The sequence below is a fragment of the Pelophylax lessonae genome, assembly GCF_965119305.1.
Source record: "Pelophylax lessonae genome assembly, chromosome: 1".
NCBI lineage: Eukaryota > Metazoa > Chordata > Amphibia > Anura > Ranidae > Pelophylax > Pelophylax lessonae.
The window spans coordinates 1802881-1829991 of NC_138768.1; the positions used below are offsets into that span (position 1 = coordinate 1802881).

Sequence of the window (27111 nt, forward strand, 5' to 3'; positions counted from 1 at the left end):
CTCTGTATATATAGGTGTAGAGTTCTATAGATATCTGATATTAGGTGTAGAGTTCTATAGATATCTGATATTAGGTGTAGGGTTCTATAGTTATCTGATATCAGGTGTAGAGTTATATAGGTATCTGATATTAGGTGTAGAGTTCTATAGATATCTGATATTAGGTGTAGGGTTCTATAGGTATCTGATATTAGGTGTAGGGTTCTATAGTTATCTGATATCAGGTGTAGAGTTCTATAGGTATCTGATATTAGGTGTAGAGTTCTGTAGGTATCTGATATTAGGTTTAGGGTTCTATGGGTATCTGATATTAGGTGTAGAGTTCTATAGATATCTGATATTAGGTGTAGGGTTCTATAGGTATCTGATATTAGGTGTAGAGTTCTATAGATATCTGATATTAGGTGTAGAGTTCTATAGGTATCTGATATTAGGTGTAGAGTTCTATAGGTATCTGATATTAGGTGTAGGGTTCTGTAGGTATCTGATATTAGGTTTAGGGTTCTATGGGTATCTGATATTAGGTGTAGAGTTCTATAGATATCTGATATTAGGTGTAGAGTTCTATAGGTATCTGATATTAGGTGTAGAGTTCTATAGGTATCTGATATTAGGTGTAGGGTTCTATAGGTATCTGATATCAGGTGTAGAGTTCTATAGGTATCTGATATTAGGTGTAGAGTTCTATAGGTATCTGATATTAGGTGTAGGGTTCTATAGGTATCTGATATTAGGTGTAGGGTTCTATAGGTATCTGATATTAGGTGTAGAGTTCTATAGGTATCTGATATTAGGTGTAGAGTTCTATAGGTATCTGATATTAGGTGTAGGGTTCTATAGGTATCTGATATCAGGTGTAGAGTTCTATAGGTATCTGATATTAGGTGTAGGGTTCTATAGGTATCTGATATTAGGTGTAGAGTTCTATAGGTATCTGATATCAGGTGTAGAGTTCTATAGGTATCTGATATTAGGTGTAGAGTTCTATAGGTATCTGATATCAGGTGTAGAGTTCTATAGGTATCTGATATTAGGTGTAGGGTTCTATAGGTATCTGATATCAGGTGTAGAGTTCTATAGGTATCTGATATTAGGTGTAGGGTTCTATAGGTATCTGATATTAGGTGTAGAGTTCTATAGGTATCTGATATCAGGTGTAGAGTTCTATAGGTATCTGATATTAGGTGTAGAGTTCTATAGGTATCTGATATCAGGTGTAGAGTTCTATTGGTATCTGATATTAGGTGTAGAGTTCTATAGGTATCTGATATTAGGTGTAGAGTTCTATAGGTATCTGATATTAGGTTTAGGGTTCTATGGGTATCTGATATTAGGTGTAGAGTTCTATAGATATCTGATATTAGGTGTAGAGTTCTATAGGTATCTGATATTAGGTGTAGAGTTCTATAGGTATCTGATATTAGGTGTAGGGTTCTATAGGTATCTGATATCAGGTGTAGAGTTCTATAGGTATCTGATATTAGGTGTAGAGTTCTATAGGTATCTGATATCAGGTGTAGGGTTCTATAGGTATCTGATATTAGGTGTAGGGTTCTATAGGTATCTGATGTTAGGTGTAGGGTTCTATAGGTATCTGATATTAGGTGTAGAGTTCTATAGGTATCTGATATTAGGTGTAGGGTTCTATAGGTATCTGATATTAGGTGTAGAGTTCTATAGGTATCTGATATTAGGTTTAGAGTTCTATAGGTATCTGATATTAGGTTTAGGGTTCTATGGGTATCTGATATTAGGTGTAGGGTTCTATAGGTATCTGATATTAGGTGTAGGGTTCTATAGGTATCTGATATCAGGTGTAGGGTTCTATAGGTATCTGATATCAGGTGTAGGGTTCTATAGGTATCTGATATTAGGTGTAGAGTTCTATAGATATCTGATATTAGGTGTAGGGTTCTATAGGTATCTGATATTAGGTGTAGGGTTCTATAGTTATCTGATATCAGGTGTAGAGTTCTATAGGTATCTGATATTAGGTGTAGAGTTCTGTAGGTATCTGATATTAGGTTTAGGGTTCTATGGGTATCTGATATTAGGTGTAGAGTTCTATAGATATCTGATATTAGGTGTAGGGTTCTATAGGTATCTGATATTAGGTGTAGAGTTCTATAGATATCTGATATTAGGTGTAGAGTTCTATAGGTATCTGATATTAGGTGTAGAGTTCTATAGGTATCTGATATTAGGTGTAGGGTTCTGTAGGTATCTGATATTAGGTTTAGGGTTCTATGGGTATCTGATATTAGGTGTAGAGTTCTATAGATATCTGATATTAGGTGTAGAGTTCTATAGGTATCTGATATTAGGTGTAGAGTTCTATAGGTATCTGATATTAGGTGTAGGGTTCTATAGGTATCTGATATCAGGTGTAGAGTTCTATAGGTATCTGATATTAGGTGTAGAGTTCTATAGGTATCTGATATTAGGTGTAGGGTTCTATAGGTATCTGATATTAGGTGTAGGGTTCTATAGGTATCTGATATTAGGTGTAGAGTTCTATAGGTATCTGATATTAGGTGTAGAGTTCTATAGGTATCTGATATTAGGTGTAGGGTTCTATAGGTATCTGATATCAGGTGTAGAGTTCTATAGGTATCTGATATTAGGTGTAGGGTTCTATAGGTATCTGATATTAGGTGTAGAGTTCTATAGGTATCTGATATCAGGTGTAGAGTTCTATAGGTATCTGATATTAGGTGTAGAGTTCTATAGGTATCTGATATCAGGTGTAGAGTTCTATTGGTATCTGATATTAGGTGTAGAGTTCTATAGGTATCTGATATTAGGTGTAGAGTTCTATAGGTATCTGATATTAGGTTTAGGGTTCTATGGGTATCTGATATTAGGTGTAGAGTTCTATAGATATCTGATATTAGGTGTAGAGTTCTATAGGTATCTGATATTAGGTGTAGAGTTCTATAGGTATCTGATATTAGGTGTAGGGTTCTATAGGTATCTGATATCAGGTGTAGAGTTCTATAGGTATCTGATATTAGGTGTAGAGTTCTATAGGTATCTGATATCAGGTGTAGGGTTCTATAGGTATCTGATATTAGGTGTAGGGTTCTATAGGTATCTGATGTTAGGTGTAGGGTTCTATAGGTATCTGATATTAGGTGTAGAGTTCTATAGGTATCTGATATTAGGTGTAGGGTTCTATAGGTATCTGATATTAGGTGTAGAGTTCTATAGGTATCTGATATTAGGTTTAGAGTTCTATAGGTATCTGATATTAGGTTTAGGGTTCTATGGGTATCTGATATTAGGTGTAGGGTTCTATAGGTATCTGATATTAGGTGTAGGGTTCTATAGGTATCTGATATCAGGTGTAGGGTTCTATAGGTATCTGATATCAGGTGTAGGGTTCTATAGGTATCTGATGTTAGGTGTAGGGTTCTATAGGTATCTGATATTAGGTGTAGGGTTCTATAGGTATCTGATGTTAGGTGTAGGGTTCTATAGGTATCTGATATTAGGTGTAGAGTTCTATAGGTATCTGATATTAGGTGTAGAGTTCTATAGGTATCTGATATTAGGTGTAGGGTTCTATAGGTATCTGATATTAGGTGTAGAGTTCTATAGGTATCTGATATTAGGTGTAGAGTTCTATAGGTATCTGATATTAGGTTTAGGGTTCTATGGGTATCTGATATTAGGTGTAGGGTTCTATGGGTATCTGATATTAGGTGTAGGGTTCTATAGGTATCTGATATCAGGTGTAGGGTTCTATAGGTATCTGATATTAGGTGTAGGGTTCTATAGGTATCTGATGTTAGGTGTAGGGTTCTATAGGTATCTGATATTAGGTGTAGGGTTCTATAGGTATCTGATGTTAGGTGTAGGGTTCTATAGGTATCTGATATTAGGTGTAGAGTTCTATAGGTATCTGACATTAGGTGTAGAGTTCTATAGGTATCTGATATTAGGTGTAGAGTTCTATAGATATCTGATATCAGGTGTAGGGTTCTATAGGTATCTGATATTAGGTGTAGAGTTCTATAGGTATCTGATATTAGGTTTAGGGTTCTATAGGTATCTGTTATTAGGTGTAGGGTTCTATAGGTATCTGATATTAGGTGTAGGGTTCTATAGGTATCTGATATTAGGTGTAGAGTTATATAGGTATCTGATGTTAGGTGTAGAGTTCTATAGGTATCTGATATTAGGTGTAGAGTTCTATAGATATCTGATATCAGGTGTAGGGTTCTATAGGTATCTGATATTAGGTGTAGGGTTCTATAGGTATCTGATATTAGGTGTAGAGTTATATAGGTATCTGATGTTAGGTGTAGAGTTCTATAGGTATCTGATATTAGGTGTAGAGTTCTATAGATATCTGATATCAGGTGTAGGGTTCTATAGGTATCTGATATTAGGTGTAGGGTTCTATAGGTATCTGATATTAGGTGTAGGGTTCTATAGGTCTCTGACGTGGCGCTCTTTTTCCGGTAGGTGTGTCTGTTATCTGCAACGTACAGAGTCGGGGCTCCCAGTGAACATCACATCCATCCACAATGCCTTCTCCGGCTTCGGAAAACAGGCGACAGAACCAGGTAATGGAGAAATGTCCGGGAGACATCCGACCCAAAGAGACAGATTGGGCCGATGGCGGGGGAGGGGGAGGATGACAGAGAACGAGTGGCTCTGTGAATTGAGATCAGAAAGATAAAAGGAAAATGTAAAAAGAGAAGAGAAGATATACAGTAAACTTCTGAACAGATGAGGGGATGGAAGGAATGGGAATTGGTGTTCTCATGGAGAATGTCCTCTCTGTGATATCAGTCAGTGGTGAGAGAACCAACGGGCCCCACATGCCATACATCCAGCATTTAAAGTGAACCTGTCACAAACCCGGCCACCTGAAACCAAGTCCATAAAGAGAAACGTAAATGAGAAGAGTCTTCATAAAAATGACTCCCAAACCAAACAACATACCGTGATGAAGGCCAATGTAGAGATTGGCTCCACCCTTCCTTCTCCCAAGACTCCATATTGGTCACATGAAGGAGATAATAGGTAGGCTGGGAGGTGGGTACTATGTTGAGATTGGCTCCACCCTTCCTTCTCCCAAGACTCTATACTGGTCACATGAAGGAGATAATAGGTAGGCTGGGAGGTGGGTACTATGTTGAGATTGGCTCCACCCTTCCTTCTCCCAAGACTCCATACTGGTCACATGAAGGAGATAATAGGTAGGCTGGGAGGTGGGTACTATGTTGAGATTGGCTCCACCCTTCCTTCTCCCAAGACTCCATACTGGTCACATGAAGGAGATAATAGGTAGGCTGGGAGGTGGGTACTATGTTGAGATTGGCTCCACCCTTCCTCCTCCCAAGGCTCCATACTGGTCACATGAAGGAGATAATAGGTAGGCTGGGGGGTGGGTACTATGTTGAGATTGGCTCCACCCTTCCTCCTCCCAAGACTACATGCTGGTCACATAAAGGAGATAATAGGTAGGCTGGGAGGTGGGTACTATGTTGAGATTGGCTCCACCCTTCCTCCTCCCAAGACTACATGCTGGTCACATAAAGGAGATAATAGGTAGGCTGGGAGGTGGGTACTATGTTGAGATTGGCTCCACCCTTCCTTCTCCCAAGACTACATACTGGTCCCATGAAGGAGATAATAGGTAGGCTGGGGGGTGGGTACTATGTTGAGATTGGCTCCACCCTTCCTCCTCCCAAGACTACATACTGGTCACATGAAGGAGATAATAGGTAGGCTAGGAGGTGGGTACTATGTTGAGATTGGCTCCACCCTTCCTTCTCCCAAGACTACATACTGGTCCCATGAAGGAGATAATAGGTAGGCTGGGGGGTGGGTACTATGTTGAGATTGGCTCCACCCTTCCTCCTCCCAAGACTCCATACTGGTCACATGAAGGAGATAATAGGTAGGCTGGGAGGTGGGTACTATGTTGAGATTGGCTCCACCCTTCCTCCTCCCAAGACTACATGCTGGTCACATAAAGGAGATAATAGGTAGGCTGGGAGGTGGGTACTATGTTGAGATTGGCTCCACCCTTCCTTCTCCCAAGACTACATACTGGTCCCATGAAGGAGATAATAGGTAGGCTGGGGGGTGGGTACTATGTTGAGATTGGCTCCACCCTTCCTCCTCCCAAGACTACATACTGGTCACATGAAGGAGATAATAGGTAGGCTAGGAGGTGGGTACTATGTTGAGATTGGCTCCACCCTTCCTTCTCCCAAGACTACATACTGGTCCCATGAAGGAGATAATAGGTAGGCTGGGGGGTGGGTACTATGTTGAGATTGGCTCCACCCTTCCTTCTCCCAAGACTCCATACTGGTCACATGAAGGAGATAATAGGTAGGCTGGGAGGTGGGTACTATGTTGAGATTGGCTCCACCCTTCCTTCTCCCAAGACTCCATACTGGTCACATGAAGGAGATAATAGGTAGGCTGGGGGGTGGGTACTATGTTGAGATTGGCTCCACCCTTCCTTCTCCCAAGACTCCATACTGGTCACATGAAGGAGATAATAGGTAGGCTGGGGGGTGGGTACTATGTTGAGATTGGCTCCACCCTTCCTCCTCCCAAGACTACATGCTGGTCACATAAAGGAGATAATAGGTAGGCTGGGAGGTGGGTACTATGTTGAGATTGGCTCCATCCTTCCTCCTCCCAAGACTCCATACTGGTCACATGAAGGAGATAATAGGTAGGCTGGGAGGTGGGAGGCAGCAGAGCAAGATTTACATATAACTTCATCTGCCCATATCTTTGAATGGACTGAAGGATATAAAGATATGAAGGTAAGGTTTACTTGTGTATCTAGTTTTCATCGGCTTCATTGGAATTGCCCATGTTTTCTGGGAGGTTAGGTCTGTGTTAGTGGTGTACTCTGAGAAGAGTGTTCTTATGTAACCCATCAATAGGGGGCACTCCGACAGACTCTGACAGTATTGTAAACTGACCTCCTATTTTTCAGGCTTCCTCGGCTGTGCCGACCTCCTGTCTCAGGATGTGGAGTATGAGGGCATCACTGTGTTGGACACGGAGGTGGAGAATGTGGAGCAATGCCAGCATATGTGTACCAGCGACCCTCTGTGCCAGTTCTTCACTGTCCTCCCCAGAGATTCTAGCATGGCCTATGGAATGTAAGTACCAGCTGTGTGAGAGTCCTGTGTCACCCATGACCTGTGAGGGCATACACTGTCCCCGGTGTCACCCATGTCCTGTGAGGGCTTACACTGTCCCCGGTGTCACCCATGTCCTGTGAGGGCATACACTGTCCCCGGTGTCACCCATGACCTGTGAGGGCATACACTGTCCCCGGTGTCACCCATGTCCTGTGAGGGCATACACTGTCCCCTGTGTCACCCATGTCCTGTGTCACCCATGACCTGTGAGGGCATACACTGTCCCCGGTGTCACCCATGACCTGTGAGGGCATACACTGTCCCCGGTGTCACCCATGACCTGTGAGGGCATACACAGTCCCCGGTGTCACCCATGACCTGTGAGGGCATACACTGTCCCCGGTGTCACCCATGACCTGTGAGGGCATACACTGTCCCCGGTGTAACTCATGACCTGTGAGGGCATACACTGTCCCCGGTGTCACCCATGACCTGTGAGGGCATACACTGTCCCCGGTGTAACTCATGACCTGTGAGGGCATACACTGTCCCCGGTGTCACCCATGTCCTGTGTCACCCATGACCTGTGAGGGCATACACTGTCCCCGGTGTCACCCATGTCCTGTGAGGGCATACACTGTCCCCGGTGTCACCCATGACCTGTGAGGGCATACACTGTCCCCGGTGTCACCCATGACCTGTGAGGGCATACACTGTCCCCGGTGTAACTCATGACCTGTGAGGGCATACACTGTCCCCGGTGTCACCCATGTCCTGTGTCACCCATGACCTGTGAGGGCATACACTGTCCCCGGTGTCACCCATGTCCTGTGAGGGCATACACTGTCCCCGGTGTCACCCATGTCCTGTGAGGGCATACACTGTCCCCGGTGTCACCCATGTCCTGTGTCCATACCAGCCTGACATGAAGGTGCCACACATTGGGTGTATTATAGCATCGGTATGTATGACAATATGGCAGAGGTGAATGTAGATGGCATTGGGTGTATGGAGTGGAATGTTCGGTGTATGATATCATGTGAGGATCTAGATGACATTGTGTGTGAGGAGTCAGGCATGTCGGGCGTTGCTCACACAGTAAATATTACTCTCGGTGTTCCCGCCAGTTACAGACCACATGTATGTCTAATGAGGAAGTCTGTGGGAAACAATACGATTGGTCTTCTGATGGTGGGAGATGGTTTGTGGTGACCAAAGACCATTGTCCTCAGTATAGACTTGTCTCTGTAATATCACAGACTGGTCTTGTCGTTCCTTTATACCAGTGGTCTCAAAACTGTGGTCCTTTGCTTGCTTGTATCTGACCCTTGGGGCACTATTTCATTCACTGACACCAACAAAGGTGCATAATTCTTTCCAATGGCACAATCAATGGGGTCCAATTACACCAATGATGGGGCATAATTCCCACCAGTGACAGCACATTATTCCCCCCCAGTGACACCAATGATGGGGCACAATTCCTACCAATGACATCAACAATGGGGTCCAATGACACCAATGATGGGGCACAATTCCTACCAATGACATCAACAATGGGGCCCACTGACACCAATGATGGGGCACAATTCCTACCAATGACACTGTAGGGCACAATTCCTCCTGACACCAAAGATGGGGCATTGTGTACTTCAACTGATGCTGGGCCATTTTCTACACCCGATGGCCGCAGTCCGGCCCCCCAAAAGTCTGAAGGACGGTACACTGGCCCTTTGTTTCGAAAATTTGGAGGCCCCTGGTCTATATAATACACAATACTGTAAATGCCTCAAAGGTTCTTAGACCACCACAAACCGTCTACCACCATCAGATGACCAATCGTATTGTATCCCATAGACCTCCCTACGAGGCATTTAATGTGCATTGTATAAAGGAATGAAGAGACCGGACTGTGTTATTACAGAGAGATCTACACTGAGGACAATAGTCCTTGGCCACCTCAAACCATCTCCTACCAATAGAAGACCATTGTCCTCAGTGTAGACTTCTCTCTGTAGCTGGTCTCATCATTCCTTTATACCAGTGTTCCTCAACTCCAGTCCTCAGGGCCCACTAACAGGCCAGATTTTAAGTATTACCTTGGGGAGATGCAGACTAGAGTACTGCAATCACTGAGCAGCAAATGATATCACCTGGGATGTATTTAAGTTATCTTGTGTGTGTAGAGGAGAGCGTGGAGGAGAGCCGGGTGACACGTGCGGGGGAGCCGCACTAGGTCACCAGAAGCCGGCGCGAGTGCAGGGGACAGGGGACAGAGAGACCGGAACAGAGAGCGGGACCAGGACGTGAAGGACCGGGACTGGAAGCCGCGGCCGTAGACGGCGGAGCGGCGGCTGCGGCGGTGAACGGACACCACACAGTATTGAGGAGGGAGGTTCACGGAAGCAGGGGAGGAGGAGCAGCGGCGACTGGTGAGTAGCTCCCTGCAGCTGTGTGACGTGCTTTGGGGACCTGTGACTGACGGACTGACAGACCATCCTGTGACTGACTGACCATAGGGATCTGTGACTGACTGACCATAGGGATCTGTGACTGACTGACCATAGGGATCTGTGACTGACTGACCTTGCTTGCGACCGTCAACGACTGACAAGACTGTTCTGCGACTGACAAGACTGTTCTGCGACTGACAAGACTGTTCTGCGACTGACAAGACTGTTCTGCGACTGACAAGACTGTTCTGCGACTGACAAGACTGTTCTGCGACTGACAAGACTGTTCTGCGACCGACAAGACTGTTCTGCGACCGACAAGACTGTTCTGCGACCGACAAGACTGTTCTGCGACCGACAAGACTGTTCTGCGACCGACCGACGGCGCTCTTGACTGATCGACCGTGAGTATTTTAGAGACTGGTGAGTATCTTAGCGACTAGTGAGCATTTTGCGACTGGTTAGCATCTTGCGAGGGTTAGCATCTTGCGACTGGTGAGTATATTTGCAACTGGTGTGTATCGGGTGAGTATCTTGCGACTGGTGAGTATCCTTGCGACTGGTGAGTATCCTTGCGACTGGTGAGTATCCTTGCGACTGGTGAGTATCCTTGCGACTGGTGAGTATCTTTGCGACTGGTGAGTATCCTTGCGACTGGTGAGTATCTTTGCGACTGGTGAGTATCCTTGCGACTGGTGAGTATCTTTGCGACTGGTGAGTATCTTGTGTCTGTTGGATCTTTGCGACTGGTGAGTATCGTTGCGGTTAGTGAGTATCGTTGCGACTGGTGAGTATCGTTGCGGTTAGTGAGTATCGTTGCGACTGGTGAGTATCGTTGCGACTGGTGAGTATCTTTGCGTCTGTTGGATCTTTGCGACTGGTGAGTATCTTTGCGTCTGTTGGATCTTTGCGACTGGTGAGTATCTTGCGTCTGTTGGATCTTTGCGACTGGTGAGTATCTTAGCGACTGGTTAGTATATTAGCGACTGGTGAGTACCCCAGGTTTAGTACCAGGGAAGTTAGAGGTAGTGTAGGTAAGGAAGAGCAGGTCGTTAACATTATCCCCATAGAGTAGAGGGTAATAATGTCCGACAGGATTGGGGATGCCACTCAGTGCACTTCTTGCGGCATGTATGCGTTCCTTGATGATCCAATCGAGGACGAATACTGCTGTGCAAGATGTGAGCAACTTGTTGCTCTGGTAGACCAGATCCTGGACCTACAGAACACAGTGGCAACACTGCGTGGCATCAACAACCTGGAAAGGAGCTTGGACATTACCCATCAGGCGCTGGCAGGGGTCAGCATAGAGGAGGGAGGAACAGAGGAGACGCAAGAAGCAGAGGTACGCAGCTGGGTGACTGTTAGGAAGGGTAGAGGGAGGAGTGCCAGGGAGGCCAATCCTGAGTTGGTACACCCTAACAAATCTGTCGAGTTGCAGGTTGAGGGGGATATCAGCTCAGGGGTGGCAGAGCTGGAGCATGCACCCTCCCCCAGCTGCCAGGGGAGGGACGGCTCCAGGAAGAGGGGGGGCCGTAACTCAGGAAAGGTTAGAAAGGTTGTGGTAGTTGGGGACTCAATTATCAAGAGGACAGAGAGGGAAATCTGTAAAAAAGATCTCGTGAACCGAACAGTTTGCTGTTTACCGGGCGCCCGAGTTCGGCACATCGCAGATCTGGCAGACAGATTGTTGGGCGGGGCTGGGGATGACCCAGCGGTCATGGTGCATGTGGGCACTAATGACAAAGTAAAAGGAAGGTGGAGGATCCTAAAGAACGATTTCAGGGACTTAGGTAATAGATTGAGGAAAAGGACCTCCAAGGTGGTTTTCTCTGAAATACTGCCTGTACCTCGAGCCACACAGGAGAGGCAGAAGGAGATTAGGGAACTTAACAAGTGGCTGAGGAATTGGTGTAGGAAGGAGGGGTTTGGGTTCCTGGAGAACTGGGCTGACTTCTCAGTCGGCTACCGGCTCTTTAGTAAGGATGGGCTGCACCTTAATGGGGACGGTACAGCTCTTTTGGGGAGAAAGATGGCCACCAAGTTGGAGGGGCTTTTAAACTAGGAGACGGGGGGGAGGGCTCAGAAGTAGAGTCAGTCAGGAGGGAGCAGAGGACTGAAGGCAGCTGTAGTGTCAGCAGCGACAGTAGGTCCACAAGGTCAATTGGCAGGTCTGTGCGGGAAAATCTCAGACCAAACAGGAATAAACATAACCGCCAATTGCGCTTAACTTCCTTAAAACTAAGAGGGGTATATGCTAATGCCAGGAGCCTAGCTAATAAAATGGATGAGTTGGAAATGTTAGTACATGAGGAGGACATAGACCTTGTGGGAATAACAGAGACTTGGTTCGACCCCTCACATGACTGGCTGGCCAATATCCAAGGGTATTCGGTGTACCGGAAGGACAGGGTAGGAAAAAGAGGGGGAGGGGTATGTCTCTATGTCAAGAACAATATAAAGGTGATAGAAAGGAGTGATATTACGGATGGGATGAGTATGGATTTAGAATCTGTGTGGGTTGAACTCCATAAGGAAGGAGAAAAGGGGAAAGTAATTGTGGGGGTTTGCTATAGGCCACCTAACCAAGGGGAGGAGGTAGAGCTGGAATTTTTAGCACTAATGGGTAAAGTGGCAAAATTGGGATCAGTCATCATATTGGGGGACTTCAATTACCCCGACATTGACTGGGAAGAGGGGACTGCACACTCACAGAAGGCCCGCCTATTCACGGAAACCTTACTGGATAATTACATGTCACAGTTGGTGGATTCCCCCACCAGAGAAAACGCAGTCCTGGATCTATTGATCACTAATGACCCAGACATAATCTCGGAGGTAGGAGTCCAGGACAACCTGGGCTCTAGCGATCACAGGATGATCACATTTAGTGTAAATAACAACATAACAAGACAAGTGGGGAACATAAGAACCCTAAACTTCAGAAGGGCAAACTTTCCAAAATTGTACTCAATGATGGAAAAGGTAAACTGGGACCAAACCCTGGGATCCCTGACCACAGAGGAAAAATGGGAATGCTTTAGGAACATATTAGGCAAAGGCATCTTGCAGTGCATTCCTATGGGAAATAAATTTAGAAGAGACAAAGCCAAACCTGGCTGGCTAAACTGTAGCGTCATAAAACTTATTAGGGGGAAAAAATTGGCCTTCAAGAAGTATAAATCAGAGGGCACAGTATCGGCTTTCGAGCAATACAAGGAGGCAAATAAGAAAAGTAAACAAGAAATCAAGATGGCTAAAATCAACTTTGAGAGACAAATAGCGGAGGATAGTAAAAAAAACCCAAAGAAATTCTTTAAATATATCAACAGCAAAAAAACTAAGGCAGAGCATATTGCACACATAATTAACAATGATGGGAGGATGGTTACAGAGGACACTGAAAAAGCAACCGTGCTGAATGCTTTTTTCTCGTCAGTCTTTACACAGGAAAAGGAAGGGTACACTGACCATGACTGTATGGTTAGTAGTAATAAACAGGACTTGCCACCATGGCTAACAGAGGGGGAAATCAGGGAAAGGCTGGATAAACTTAACACAAACAAATCGCCAGGACCGGATGGCATACATCCGAGAGTACTCAAGGAACTCAGTAAAGTTATATCGAGACCACTGTTCCTGATCTTTGCGGACAGTATTAGGACAGGAGATGTACCAGGGGATTGGAAGAAAGCTAACGTGATTCCAATATTCAAAAAGGGCCAGAGGCATATCCCGGGAAATTATAGGCCTGTCAGTTTGACATCAGTAGTATGTAAACTTCTGGAGGGGATGATAAGGGACTATATTGTAGAGTTTGCTAAGGACAACAACATCATCAGCAGTAATCAGCACGGGTTTACAAATGGGCGTTCTTGTCAAACCAATCTCCTTACATTCTACGAGGAGGTGAGCTGTGAGCTAGATAGGGGGAGACCAGTGGATGTGGTGTACTTGGATTTCGCTAAGGCGTTTGATACAGTTCCCCACAAGCGCTTAATTTATAAAATAAGGTCTGCAGGTATCGATAGCAGGGTTTGCTCTTGGATACGGAACTGGCTCAAAGGGCGTGTCCAAAGGGTAGTAATAAACAGCGCATACTCAGACTGGTCTGAGGTGGTAAGCGGGGTCCCCCAAGGCTCAGTCCTGGGACCAACCTTGTTCAATTTATTCATAAACAACATTGAGGTCGGGATCAGTAGTTCGATATCAGTTTTTGCAGATGACACAACATTGGCCAGGGCAATAACTTCACAACATGAAGCAGATATCCTGCAGAATGACCTGGACAAAATAACAGAGTGGGCAACGACATGGCAAATGAGGTTTAACGTGGAGAAGTGTAAGGTTTTGCACTTGGGGACTAAAAACATAAAATCACAATACACGTTAGGAGGGGAGCCCTTGGGGGAATCAAAAATGGAGAAGGATCTGGGAGTATTGGTTGATGATAGATTAGGAAACAGCATGCAATGTCAAGCGGCAGCTTCCAAAGCCAACAGAATATTAGCATGCATAAAGAAAGGGATGCATTCCAGAGATAAGACTATAATCCTTCCACTTTATAAAACTCTGGTCCGACCGCATCTGGAGTATTCCGTCCAGTTCTGGTCGCCAGTCCTCAGGAGGGATGTGTTGGAGCTGGAGAGAGTCCAGAGAAGGGCAACTAAACTAATTAGGGGATTGGAGGACCTTGACTATGAAGAGCGTCTACAATCGCTCGATTTATTCTCCCTGGAGAAGAGACGTCTGAGGGGGGACATGATAGCAATTTATAAATATCTTAATGGGGATCCCAGCTTAGAAAAAAAGCTGTTCATTCGAAGGGATTGCATGAGGACTCGAGGGCATACAATGCGATTAGAGGAGAAGCGTTTTAACCTCAGGCAACGCGGGGGGTTCTTTACTGTTAGGGCAACAAGATTGTGGAATTCTCTACCACAAGAGGTGGTTTCTGCGGGTAGTATGGTGGCTTTCAAAAGACTCTTAGACTTACATCTCAAGGATCAGAACATTCAGGGGTATGGGAGATGATTACAGCCACACATGCCTACACAGGTTGAACTGGATGGACTATTGTCTTTATTCAACCTCACCTACTATGTAACTATGTAACTATGTAAACCTGGCCTGTTAGTGGGCCCTGTAGGCCAGGGTTGAGGACCCCTGCTTTATACAATGCACAATAAATATCTGGTAAGGAGGTCTGTTGGGTACAATAGGATTGGTCATCTGATAGTAGGAGACGGTTTGTGGTGGCCAAAGACCATTGTTCTCAGTGTAGACTTCTCTCGCCATTCCTATAAATGGGTGATACCAGCGTGCAGCTCCAGTGCTCATCCCACAATATATATTGTTGTACGATGTCAGGCACGGGCTCTCAATTTTCTATTTTCAGGAGCATTTGCCGCTTGAAGAACGCTGCCGCCAATATTCCCACCACAGTGACGCCTCTGAAGGACGCCGTCTCCGGATTCGCTCTGCAGTATAACACCGTGCAGAAAAGTGGGTGAATATTAATCTGTGTGCAGAATTTACTGAGTGCCCCCCCTTCCCCCCATGGGGCCACTCTAAACCACACTTAGAGCCTGTATGAACTCAAACTTATTCTATACCCACCTGTACCTGTATAAGCCAATCTACAAGGAGAACCTGTCTTGGCTTCTCCACCTCCCTTTCAGCTACAAGTCAGGGGGTGGGGTGTGTGTCCAGGCAAGACCACCAATTGGCCAACTCTGCATGTAACATCCCACAAATCACAAAAGTCTTGGGGAACCCTTACTAAACCAATCCATTGGGGGGAACTGGGAAAATGCCGCCTACATTGGGGGTCAGTAGGAAGAACACAACCCTTATGATGGCCACCCATAGATTACAATGATCCGGGTATATATAGGGGGGATATCCCCTGGCTCCATATATTTGTGATCTCCTTTCCAGGCTAACAAGCCATTCGAAAGGTTTCAATCAGACTTCACGGAGGGTTTGACCATGACTTCTATGGAGGGGGAGGGGTGGCTGTGTCACTGAATACTGTATCTGAATAATGAATTGGAAGATCTCTGGCATTGACTGATGGCTCTGTTATCCCCTCCAGACATACAGAACTGCACCTATCTCTTGTATCCCAATCTGGCATTTTCCGGGGTGGCCCTTAAACAGATATCTGCGGAAGATGCCGAGAGCTGTCGCTCCTCCTGCACTGAGAACCCAGAATGCTCCTTCTTCTCCTTGTCCTGGGATGAGACAGAAAACAGGTGAACTCTTCATTACCTATAGAACGGCCCATCTAAAACCACAGAGGAACCTCCGAAAGCATTTCAGGGCTTGAGGAACCCTTACTAAAACCAATTGATTGGGGTTCAATGGGAAATATGCCCCTTACAATGGTGGTCAGTTAGTAGGATGGGGGTTCAATGGGAAATATGCCCCTTACAATGGTGGTCAGTTAGTAGGATGGGGGTTCAATGGGAAATATGCCCCTTACAATGGTGGTCAGTTAGAAGGATGGGGGTTCAATGGGAAATATGCCCCTTACAATGGTGGTCAGTTAGTAGGATGTGGGTTCAATGGGAAATATGCCCTTACAATGGTGGTCAGTTAGTAGGATGGGGGTTCAATGGGAAATATGCCCTTACAATGGTGGTCAGTTAGTAGGATGTGGGTTCAATGGGAAATATGCCCCTTACAATGGTGGTCAGTTAGTAGGATGGGGGTTCAATGTGAAATATGCCTCTTACAATGGTGGTCAGTTAGTAGGATGGGGGTTCAATGGGAAATATGCCCTTACAATGGTGGTCAGTTAGTAGGATGGGGGTTCAATGGGAAACATGCCTCTTACAATGGTGGTCAGTTAGTAGGATGGGGGTTCAATGGGAAATATGCCCTTACAATGGTGGTCAGTTAGTAGGATGGGGGTTCAATGGGAAATATGCCTCTTACAATGGTGGTCAGTTAGTAGGATGGGGGTTCAATGGGAAATATGCCCTTACAATCGTGGTCAGTTAGTAGGATGGGGGTTCAATGGGAAACATGCCTCTTACAATGGTGGTCAGTTAGTAGGATGGGGGTTCAATGGAAAATATGCCCTTACAATGGTGGTCAGTTAGTAGGATGGGGGTTCAATGGGAAATATGCCCTTACAATCATGGTCAGTTAGTAGGATGGGGGTTCAATGGGAAATATGCCCCTTACAATGGTGGTCAGTTAGTAGGATGGGGGTTCAATGGGAAATATGCCCTTACAATCGTGGTCAGTTAGTAGGATGGGGGTTCAATGGGAAATATGCCTCTTACAATGGTGGTCAGTTAGTAGGATGGGGGTTCAATGGGAAATATGCCTCTTACAATGGTGGTCAGTTAGTAGGATGGGGGTTCAATGGGAAATATGCCGCTTACAATGGTGGTCAGTTAGTAGGATGGGGGTTCAATGGGAAATATGCCCTTACAATGGTGGTCAGTTAGAAGGATGGGGGTTCAATGGGAAATATGCCCCTTACAATGGTGGTCAGTTAGTAGGATGGGGGTTCAATGGGAAATATGCCCCTTACAATGGTGGTCAGTTAGTAGGATGGGGGTTCAATGGGAAATATGCCCCTTACAATGGTGGTCAGTTAGAAGGATGCAACTCTTAAAGGTAGCCATAAAGATGATTGGAGCCATACTGCTGCCTCTGCCAAGTGGTGTCGGCCCCGGAACTATACAGACACCATCTGATTGAAGGTCAATCTGTCATAGAGCAAGGAACCCCAAGCAACAGAGCTTTGCAGTCACCATCAGATGGAAGGTCAATCTGCCATAGCTCAGGGAACCCCAAGGTCAATCGGCTATAGCTCAGGGAACCCCAAGGTCAATCGGCCATAGCTCAGGGAACCCCAAGGTCAATCTGCCATAGCTCAGGGAACCCCAAGGTCAATCTGCCATAGCTCAGGGAACCCCAAGGTCAATCGGCCATAGCTCAGGGAACCCTAAGGTCAATCTGCCATAGCTCAGGGAACCCCAAGGTCAATCTGCCATAGCTCAGGGAACCCTAAGGTCAATCTGCCATAGCTCAGGGAACCCCAAGGTCAATCTGCCATAGCTCAGGGAACCCTAAGGTCAATCTGCCATAGCTCAGGGAACCCCAAGGTCAATCGGCCATAGCTCAGGGAACCCCAAGGTCAATCTGCCATAGCTCAGGGAACCCTAAGGTCAATCTGCCATAGCTCAGGGAACCCCAAGGTCAATCTGCCATAGCTCAGGGAACCCTAAGGTCAATCTGCCATGGCTCAGGGAACCCCAAGGTCAATCGGCCATAGCTCAGGGAACCCTAAGGTCAATCTGCCATAGCTCAGGGAACCCCAAGGTCAATCTGCCATACCTCAGGGAACCCCAAGGTCAATCGGCCATAGCTCAGGGAACCCCAAGGTCAATCTGCCATAGCTCAGGGAACCCCAAGGTCAATCTGCCATAGCTCAGGGAACCCCAAGGTCAATCGGCCATAGCTCAGGGAACCCTAAGGTCAATCTGCCATAGCTCAGGGAACCCCAAGGTCAATCTGCCATAGCTCAGGGAACCCTAAGGTCAATCTGCCATAGCTCAGGGAACCCCAAGGTCAATCTGCCATAGCTCAGGGAACCCTAAGGTCAATCTGCCATAGCTCAGGGAACCCCAAGGTCAATCGGCCATAGCTCAGGGAACCCCAAGGTCAATTTGCCATAGCTCAGGGAACCCTAAGGTCAATCTGCCATGGCTCAGGGAACCCCAAGGTCAATCGGCCATAGCTCAGGGAACCCCAAGGTCAATCTGCCATAGCTCAGGGAACCCCAAGGTCAATTGGCCATAGCTCAGGGAACCCCAAGGTCAATCGGCCATAGCTCAGGAAACCCCAAGGTCAATCGGCTATAGCTCAGGGAACCCCAAGGTCAATCTGCCATAGCTCAGGGAACCCCAAGGTCAATCGGCCATAGCTCAGGGAACCCCAAGGTCAATTGGCCATAGCTCAGGTAACCCCAAGGTCAATGTGCCATAGCTCAGGGAACCCCAAGGTCAATGTGCCATAGCTCAGGGAACCCCAAGGTCAATCTGCCATAGCTCAGGTAACCCCAAGGTCAATCTGCCATAGCTCAGGGAACCCCAAGGTCAATCTGCCATAGCTCAGGGAACCCCAAGGAATCTCTGACTCCCCCCTGGTTAGGAATGGCCGCTGTGGAATACTACAGGAACACAGAGAGCTTTATATGTAGCGTCATCTCTGTGTCCTCACCAAACCATGGAGGTCAGAGGAGGAACGCAGAGCGTCTATCACCTGTCTACCTGTACAGAGGTGTCACCTATGAAATGTTTATCTGTCACATGTCATCTCCATCCGTTTCTTTGCTCTCCACAGCTTCATCTGCTCCCTGCAGGCGGCCTCCTCTGGGATCCCCATTGACGTGTATTCAGCACCAAACGTTACATCAGGCTTCAGTCTGGACGTAGGAGGTAAGAGGGGACGCCATGAACTGCAGATAGCTGGCAGAGCTTAGACAGCCTTGTTATATGGATACAGGAGATTACAGAAGGAACGTGTTTATATGGGGTAGAACCTACAACCTGAGAGCAAATCCTGGAAAAGTGAACCACTAACAGCCCCGGGAAGGTCTGCAGTGCAAATGTAGCCTGCCTAGGAGGGCCTACTTCCCCCCCTGACACCCACCCATCAATGCATATTAATATTTCTCCTCCGAGGACCCAGCCTACTGCTTCTATTAGAGGATTGCTGAGGCAGGGGGCTGGGATGTTTCAAGGAAGCTATGTACTGCCCCCTGCTGGCCCCTCCCACCAGCCACGGTCTGCCTGCATTGCATAGAGAAGTACAGAAACCCAGTGATGACTTCAGAACCTAAAATAAAACCTTTCTGCTTTTATTGCATGCCTTATCTAAAAATGTTATTAGCATGTTGATGAAGAAGGGGGTGGGGGAAGCAGAAAAGGCAAAGTATAAGCAGATTAAATGTCAGCCTTAAGTACAGGCCCACCAATCACTTTGTATTGCCCTGGCATCCATGACTCTCCAGTTCTATAGAATAGAAAGTAGCGTATGGTGAAGTTTGTTTTACCAGAACATGCATGGAATTTGGTGACACAAGAGGCTGATTTGTAGGGCACAGCCCAGACTCCATCCTCAGCACTTATCCTCCATATTCTTGGTGTCTCCTCAGGTTCCTTGGACTGTTCCTCTCTTCTCCTCCCAAATACCACGTTTTCCGGGTCACTCATCGGATTCATGATGGCACCAGATGTATACCAGTGCCAGCGCTTGTGTGCCCAGAATCCTCCATGTCAGTTCTTCACTCATCTTGGTGCAGACTGGGACTTGGATGGACACAGGTGAGGCCAGTGGGGCGCTGACCACATGTGCCGCTCCCGGGAGGGGTGTGACAACCGCCGACTGACATGAAGGAAGGTTACAGAGTCTTAAGCCTCGTACACACGCAACGATTATCGGCCGACCGGTCGTCCGTCTTTTGTCCAGAGTGGTGTCTGTTGGTTGGAATGTGTCTAGACTGCACACACATTTTCTCGCCCAACAAAATTCTACTTCAGAAGTGATGTCATGTGATAGAAGTGATGTCATGTGATAGGAGTGATGTCATGTGATAGGAGTGATGTCATGTGATAGGAGTGATGTCATGTGATAGAAGTGATGTCATGTGATAGGAGTGATGTCATGTGATAGAAGTGATGTCATGTGATAGAAGTGATGTCATGTGATAGGAGTGATGTCATGTGATAGAAGTGATGTCATGTGATAGAAGTGATGTCATGTGACAGAAGTGATGTCATGTGACAGAAGTGATGTCATGTGATAGGAGTGATGTCATGTGATAGAAGTGATGTCATGTGATAGGAGTGATGTCATGTGACAGAAGTGATGTCATGTGATAGGAGTGATGTCATGTGACAGAAGTGATGTCATGTGATAGGAGTGATGTCATGTGATAGAAGTGATGTCATGTGACAGAAGTGATGTCATGTGATAGGAGTGATGTCATGTGATAGAAGTGATGTCATGTGATAGAAGTGATGTCATGTGATAGAAGTTATGTCATGTGACAGAAGTGATGTCATGTGACAGAAGTGATGTCATGTGATAGGAGTGATGTCATGTGATAGAAGTAATGTCATGTGACAGAAGTGATGTCATGTGATGGGAGTGATGTCATGTTACATAGTTACATAGTTAGTGAGGCTGAAAAAAGACACAAGTCCATCCAGTTCAACCTATGATGTGTGTGTGTGTTTGCTTTTAACCGTACATTGTATACCCCTGTATGTTGTACATTGTATATCCCTGTATGTTGTACATTGTATACCCCTGTATGTTGTACATTGTATACACCCTGTATGTTGTACATTGTATACCCCTATATGTTGTACATTGTATACCCCTGTATGTTGTACATTGTATACCCCTGTATGTTGTACATTGTATACCCCTGTATGTTATACATTGTATACCCCTGTATGTTGTACATTGTATACCCCTGTATGTTGTACATTGTATACCCCTGTATGTTGTACATTGTATACCCCTGTATGTTATACATTGTATACCCCCTGTATGTTGTACATTGTATACCCCTATATGTTGTACATTGTATACCCCTGTATGTTGTACATTGTATACCCCTGTATGTTGTACATTGTATACCCCTGTATGTTGTACATTGTATACCCCTGTATGTTGTACATTGTATACCCCTGTATGTTATACATTGTATACCCCCTGTATGTTGTACATTGTATACCCCTATATGTTGTACATTGTATACCCCTGTATGTTGTACATTGTATACCCCTGTATGTTGTACATTGTATACCCCTGTATGTTATACATTGTATACCCCTGTATGTTGTACATTGTATACCCCTGTATGTTGTACATTGTATACCCCTGTATGTTATACATTGTATACCCCTGTATGTTGTACATTGTATACCCCTGTATGTTGTACATTGTATACCCCTGTATGTTATACATTGTATACCCCCTGTATGTTGTACATTGTATACCCCTATATGTTGTACATTGTATACCCCCTGTATGTTGTACATTGTATACCCCTGTATGTTGTACATTGTATACCCCTGTATGTTGTACATTGTATACCCCTGTATGTTGTACATTGTATACCCCTGTATGTTATACATTGTATACCCCTGTATGTTGTACATTGTATATCCCTGTATGTTGTACATTGTATACCCCTGTATGTTGTACATTGTATACCCCCTGTATGTTGTACATTGTATACCCCTGTATGTTATACATTGTATACCCCTGTATGTTGTACATTGTATACCCCTGTATGTTGTACATTGTATACCCCCTGTATGTTGTACATTGTATACCCCTGTATGTTATACATTGTATACCCCTGTATGTTGTACATTGTATATCCCTGTATGTTGTACATTGTATACCCCTGTATGTTGTACATTGTATACCCCTGTATGTTGTACATTGTATACCCCCTGTATGTTGTACATTGTATATCCCTGTATGTTGTACATTGTATACCCCTGTATGTTGTACATTGTATACACCCTGTATGTTGTACATTGTATACCCCTGTATGTTGTACATTGTATACCCCTGTATGTTGTACATTGTATACCCCTGTATGTTATACATTGTATACCCCCTGTATGTTGTACATTGTATACCCCCTGTATGTTGTACATTGTATACCCCTGTATGTTGTACATTGTATACCCCTGTATGTTGTACATTGTATACCCCTGTATGTTATACATTGTATACCCCTGTATGTTGTACATTGTATATCCCTGTATGTTGTACATTGTATACCCCTGTATGTTGTACATTGTATACCCCCTGTATGTTGTACATTGTATACCCCTGTATGTTATACATTGTATACCCCTGTATGTTGTACATTGTATACCCCTGTATGTTGTACATTGTATACCCCCTGTATGTTGTACATTGTATACCCCTGTATGTTATACATTGTATATCCCTGTATGTTGTACATTGTATACCCCCTGTATGTTGTACATTGTATACCCCTGTATGTTATACATTGTATACCCCTGTATGTTGTACATTGTATATCCCTGTATGTTGTACATTGTATACCCCTGTATGTTGTACATTGTATACCCCTGTATGTTGTACATTGTATACCCCCTGTATGTTGTACATTGTATATCCCTGTATGTTGTACATTGTATACCCCTGTATGTTGTACATTGTATACACCCTGTATGTTGTACATTGTATACCCCTGTATGTTGTACATTGTATACCCCTGTATGTTGTACATTGTATACCCCTGTATGTTATACATTGTATACCCCCTGTATGTTGTACATTGTATACCCCTGTATGTTGTACATTGTATACCCCTGTATGTTGTACATTGTATACCCCCTGTATGTTGTACATTGTATACCCCTGTATGTTGTACATTGTATACCCCTGTATGTTATACATTGTATACCCCTGTATGTTGTACATTGTATATCCCTGTATGTTGTACATTGTATACCCCTGTATGTTGTACATTGTATACCCCCTGTATGTTGTACATTGTATACCCCTGTATGTTATACATTGTATACCCCTGTATGTTGTACATTGTATACCCCTGTATGTTGTACATTGTATACCCCCTGTATGTTGTACATTGTATACCCCTGTATGTTATACATTGTATATCCCTGTATGTTGTATATTGTATACCCCCTGTATGTTGTACATTGTATACCCCTGTATGTTATACATTGTATACCCCTGTATGTTGTACATTGTATATCCCTGTATGTTGTACATTGTATACCCCTGTATGTTGTACATTGTATACCCTTGTATGTTGTACATTGTATACCCCCTGTATGTTGTACATTGTATACCCCTGTATGTTGTACATTGTATACCCCTGTATGTTGTACATTGTATATCCCTGTATGTTGTACATTGTATACCCCTGTATGTTGTGGTCTTTAAGGTGTCCATCCAATAGTTTTTTGAAACTATCGATGCTCCCCGCTGATACGACTGCTTGTGGAAGAGAATTCCACATCCTTACTGCTCTGACAGTGAAGAACCCCTTACGTATTTTAAAGGTTAAACCGCCTTTCCTCTAGTTTTCTAGAGTGGCCACGTGTCTTATTGTATCTCCTTTCTCTGAATAGTTTGTTCCTTATGCTAGGGTCGCCAGTACAGTATTTGTACATTGATATCATATCCCCCCTCAATCATCTCTTCTCCAGAGAGAATAAGCCCAGTGCCCGGAGTCTTTCCTCATAGCTGATGTCCTCCATTCCCCTAATTATTTTTGTTGCCCTTCTCTGGACTTTCTCCAGTTCCAGCACATCCTTCCTGAGGACCGGTGCCCAGAACTGGACAGCATACTCCAGATGTGGCCGGACCAGAGTCTTGTAGAGCGGGAGAATAATCTCTTTATTTCTGGAGTGAATCCCCTTTTTTATACATCCCAGTATTCTGTTGGCTTTGCTTGCAGCGGCTTGGCATTGCATGCCACTGCCAAGCCTGTTGTCTACCAGTACCCCCAGGTCCTTTTCCATCCTAGACTCACCCAGAGGATTCCCCCCCCCCCCCCTAGTGAGTAGCTTGCTTTCTGGTTTTTGGCCCCCAATTGCATTACTTTACATTTATCAACATTAAACCTCATCTGCCATGTAGTTGCCCCTCCCCCGTTATTTTGTTCAGGTCTGCTTGCAAGGTTTCCACATCCTGCATAGAAGATATTGGCATGCTTAGTTTAGTATCATCTGCAAATACTGAGATTGTACTAGATATCCCCTCCTCTAGATCATTTGTACTAGATATCCCCTCCTCTAGATCATTTATGAATAAATTAAACAGGATTGGTCCCAGGACAGAACCCTGGGGGACCCCACTTTCCACACCCGCCCAATCCGAGTACTCCCCATTAATCACCACCCTCTGAACTCTCCCCTGGAGTCAGTTCTCTATCCAGGTACTCATGTGATAGGAGTGATGTCATGTGATAGGAGTGATGTCATGTGTTGGATCGCTTTCTTTGTGTTCTTTCTTCTCTGAGTATGCCCAGTCTTGCTCATTAGATTTTTCCCTGTCGAAATCTGTACTGACTGCACGAAAATCTGACGTGTTTTGACGGTGGACAAAAATTTTATAGCCTGCACACCAGATTTTTTTCGGCCGAAAAGTCGGAGTCGGTTGTCGGAAGCATCATACTAACAATCCGAAAATCGGCAGATCGGGCTTTTTACGAAAATTCCCTGCTGATTTTCGACGCGTGTGTACGAGGCTTTAGAATTGTGCTTCTCTGGGTCATAGGACCACCGTTAGTACTGCTGAATATCAGGAATCTCACCAAAGCCACACACATGGTGACATTCATGTTGGGTTGGAGCTCAATGAGCAGGAAATCTACAATAGAGAGGAGCACCATGGAAAAGGTTGTTTTACATTCATTCATTGAGTTAATAATTTAGTTTCCTCATATTCGTTATGTTGGAATGATTTATTTTCAGAGTTCATTTTGTATATTCAGATTTGTTTCGTATGTTTGTTATTTTCAAATCCATTCACAATTATTTAAATTTGAAAATAGAATAGAAAAAAATAAAGTAGAATAAAAATAGAACAAATATAGCCGTCTTCCGAAATTCTTTTTATTTTATTCTATTCTTTTATTTTCCAATCTGATTTATTCTGTTTTATTCCATTCTATACTTTTCTATTCTATTCCTTTTTTGTCTTTCCTATTTTATTTTTTTCTATTCTATTTCTTTATTTTTTATTTTATTATTTTTCTATCCTATTCTATAAAACAGCCTAAGTAGGAATCATCATCTTATTTCACTTTATTTAATAAACTACCTTACTTTATTTATTGCCAATATGTTTCCATTTTTAACCACTTTATGACCAGCCGCCGCAGATGTACTGCAGCAGGCTGGCTCTCCCAGGCAAACCCTCTGGGAGGAGCTAGGGGGCGAGCACGTGCCGCCGGCGGCGCGCTCCTGCCCCCACTCGTCAGCGGGGAAGCCAGTGCGGGTGTCAGGCGGCTCCAATTGCTGCCTGACACCGGCGATCGCTCCCCGCTAAGAGAGGACGGTCGGCTGTTATAAACACAGCTGACCGTTCTTCTCCCTTCTATATAGGATCACATGTCTCTATGATCATCTCACAAGCCCAACCCCTCCCCCCCCCACAGTTAGAATCACTCCCCTAGGCTTACATTTAACCCCTTGATCACCAATAGTATTAACCCCTTCCCTGCCAATGGCATTATTACAGTGACAGTGCATATTTTTAGCACTAGAGCAAATGGAAGCAGCTCCAGTAATGAGTGGACATATAAAAATATGCACATAAATGATAGTCCTTAAAACCAAAGTCCTTGAGGAGAAGAGAAAAGGGAGGGGGAGACCAGTCCAAACCATCCAAGCACCGGTGTACACAGTGGGAAATAGATGGAATCACCCAATAGTGACAGCCAAACCGCTTACCGGAAGGTCGGACCCTCCTGCTACAGAGTGATCAGACAAAACCAGGAAAGGTAGACAATATGATAGGAGAATCCCTCTCATGTCTCCTGACCAGAATTCGCTCCCAGGCTCTTGGACAGGGGGACAAATGCAGATGGTACCGAGCCTTAACCTCTTTTCTTCACCAGTAGTAATGGCACCACCTCAGAATGATAGAGCAGGCCAATGGTGTAGTATGTACAAAATGACAAATCTTTCCCCTAGTTTGTAGACGCAATAACTTTTGCGCAAACCAATCAAAATACGCTTATTGCGTTTTGTTTTTACCAAAAATATGTAGCAGAAAACAAATTGGCCTAAAATGTTAAAAAATTTTGATTTTTATATTTTCTTTTTTGGGAATTTCATATAAAAAAAAATGTGAAAAATATTGTTATTTTTTCAAAATTGTCGCTTTTTTTTTTGTTTATAGCGCAAAAAATAAAAATCGCACAGGTGATCAAATACCACAAAAAGAAAGCTCTGTTTGTGGGAAAAAAAGGACGTCAGTTATATTTGGGTACAGCTTCGCATGACTGCGCAATTGTCCGTTAAAATAACGTAGTGCCGAATCGCAAAATAGGCCCTGGTCATTAAGTAGCAAAATCTTCCAGTCTTAAAGGGGTTCATTCATTTTGGAATTCAGATAATTCGTTTAGTTAGAATTTATTTCAGATTTGTTGAAATTCATTACCGAGTGTGATTTGGAAATTTGGATACGTCAGAATCTCCGAATAACGAAATGTTTCGTCCGAAATTCGATTTGTAATGAAACGAATCTCACATGTCTAATTTACAATTCCCAAAACTTTAAGACTGGTGAAATTGGATGAAAAAAAGGTCCCAATAATGGGGAGTGATTGGCCAGTAATGGATGGGGGTTTGGGGGAATGCAGACCTTAGAAGGGTTGTAGAATACAGAGATCAATGTATAGTGCGTTATCATTCCCGCATCTTTCATGTCCCACCAATGTCCCTGTCAAGGGGGTGTCTCTTCCAGAT

At 44.5% G+C, this 27111-nt stretch overlaps 1 protein-coding gene across 1 annotated transcript in view; it reads left to right on the forward strand.

Moving 5' to 3' along the window:
* LOC309550226 (uncharacterized protein) overlaps window positions 1-27111 on the forward strand; it is a gene marked incomplete at its 5' end in the record, with an annotated part of 129937 nt that overhangs the window by 72771 nt on the left and 30055 nt on the right. Inside the window, 6 exons of the mRNA XM_082250637.1 lie at window positions 4471-4571; window positions 6977-7145; window positions 14979-15085; window positions 15678-15837; window positions 18947-19041; window positions 19761-19929. Coding sequence (XP_082106763.1) covers window positions 4471-4571; window positions 6977-7145; window positions 14979-15085; window positions 15678-15837; window positions 18947-19041; window positions 19761-19929 — 801 coding nt within the window. The remainder of the gene's footprint in view (window positions 1-4470; window positions 4572-6976; window positions 7146-14978; window positions 15086-15677; window positions 15838-18946; window positions 19042-19760; window positions 19930-27111) is intronic.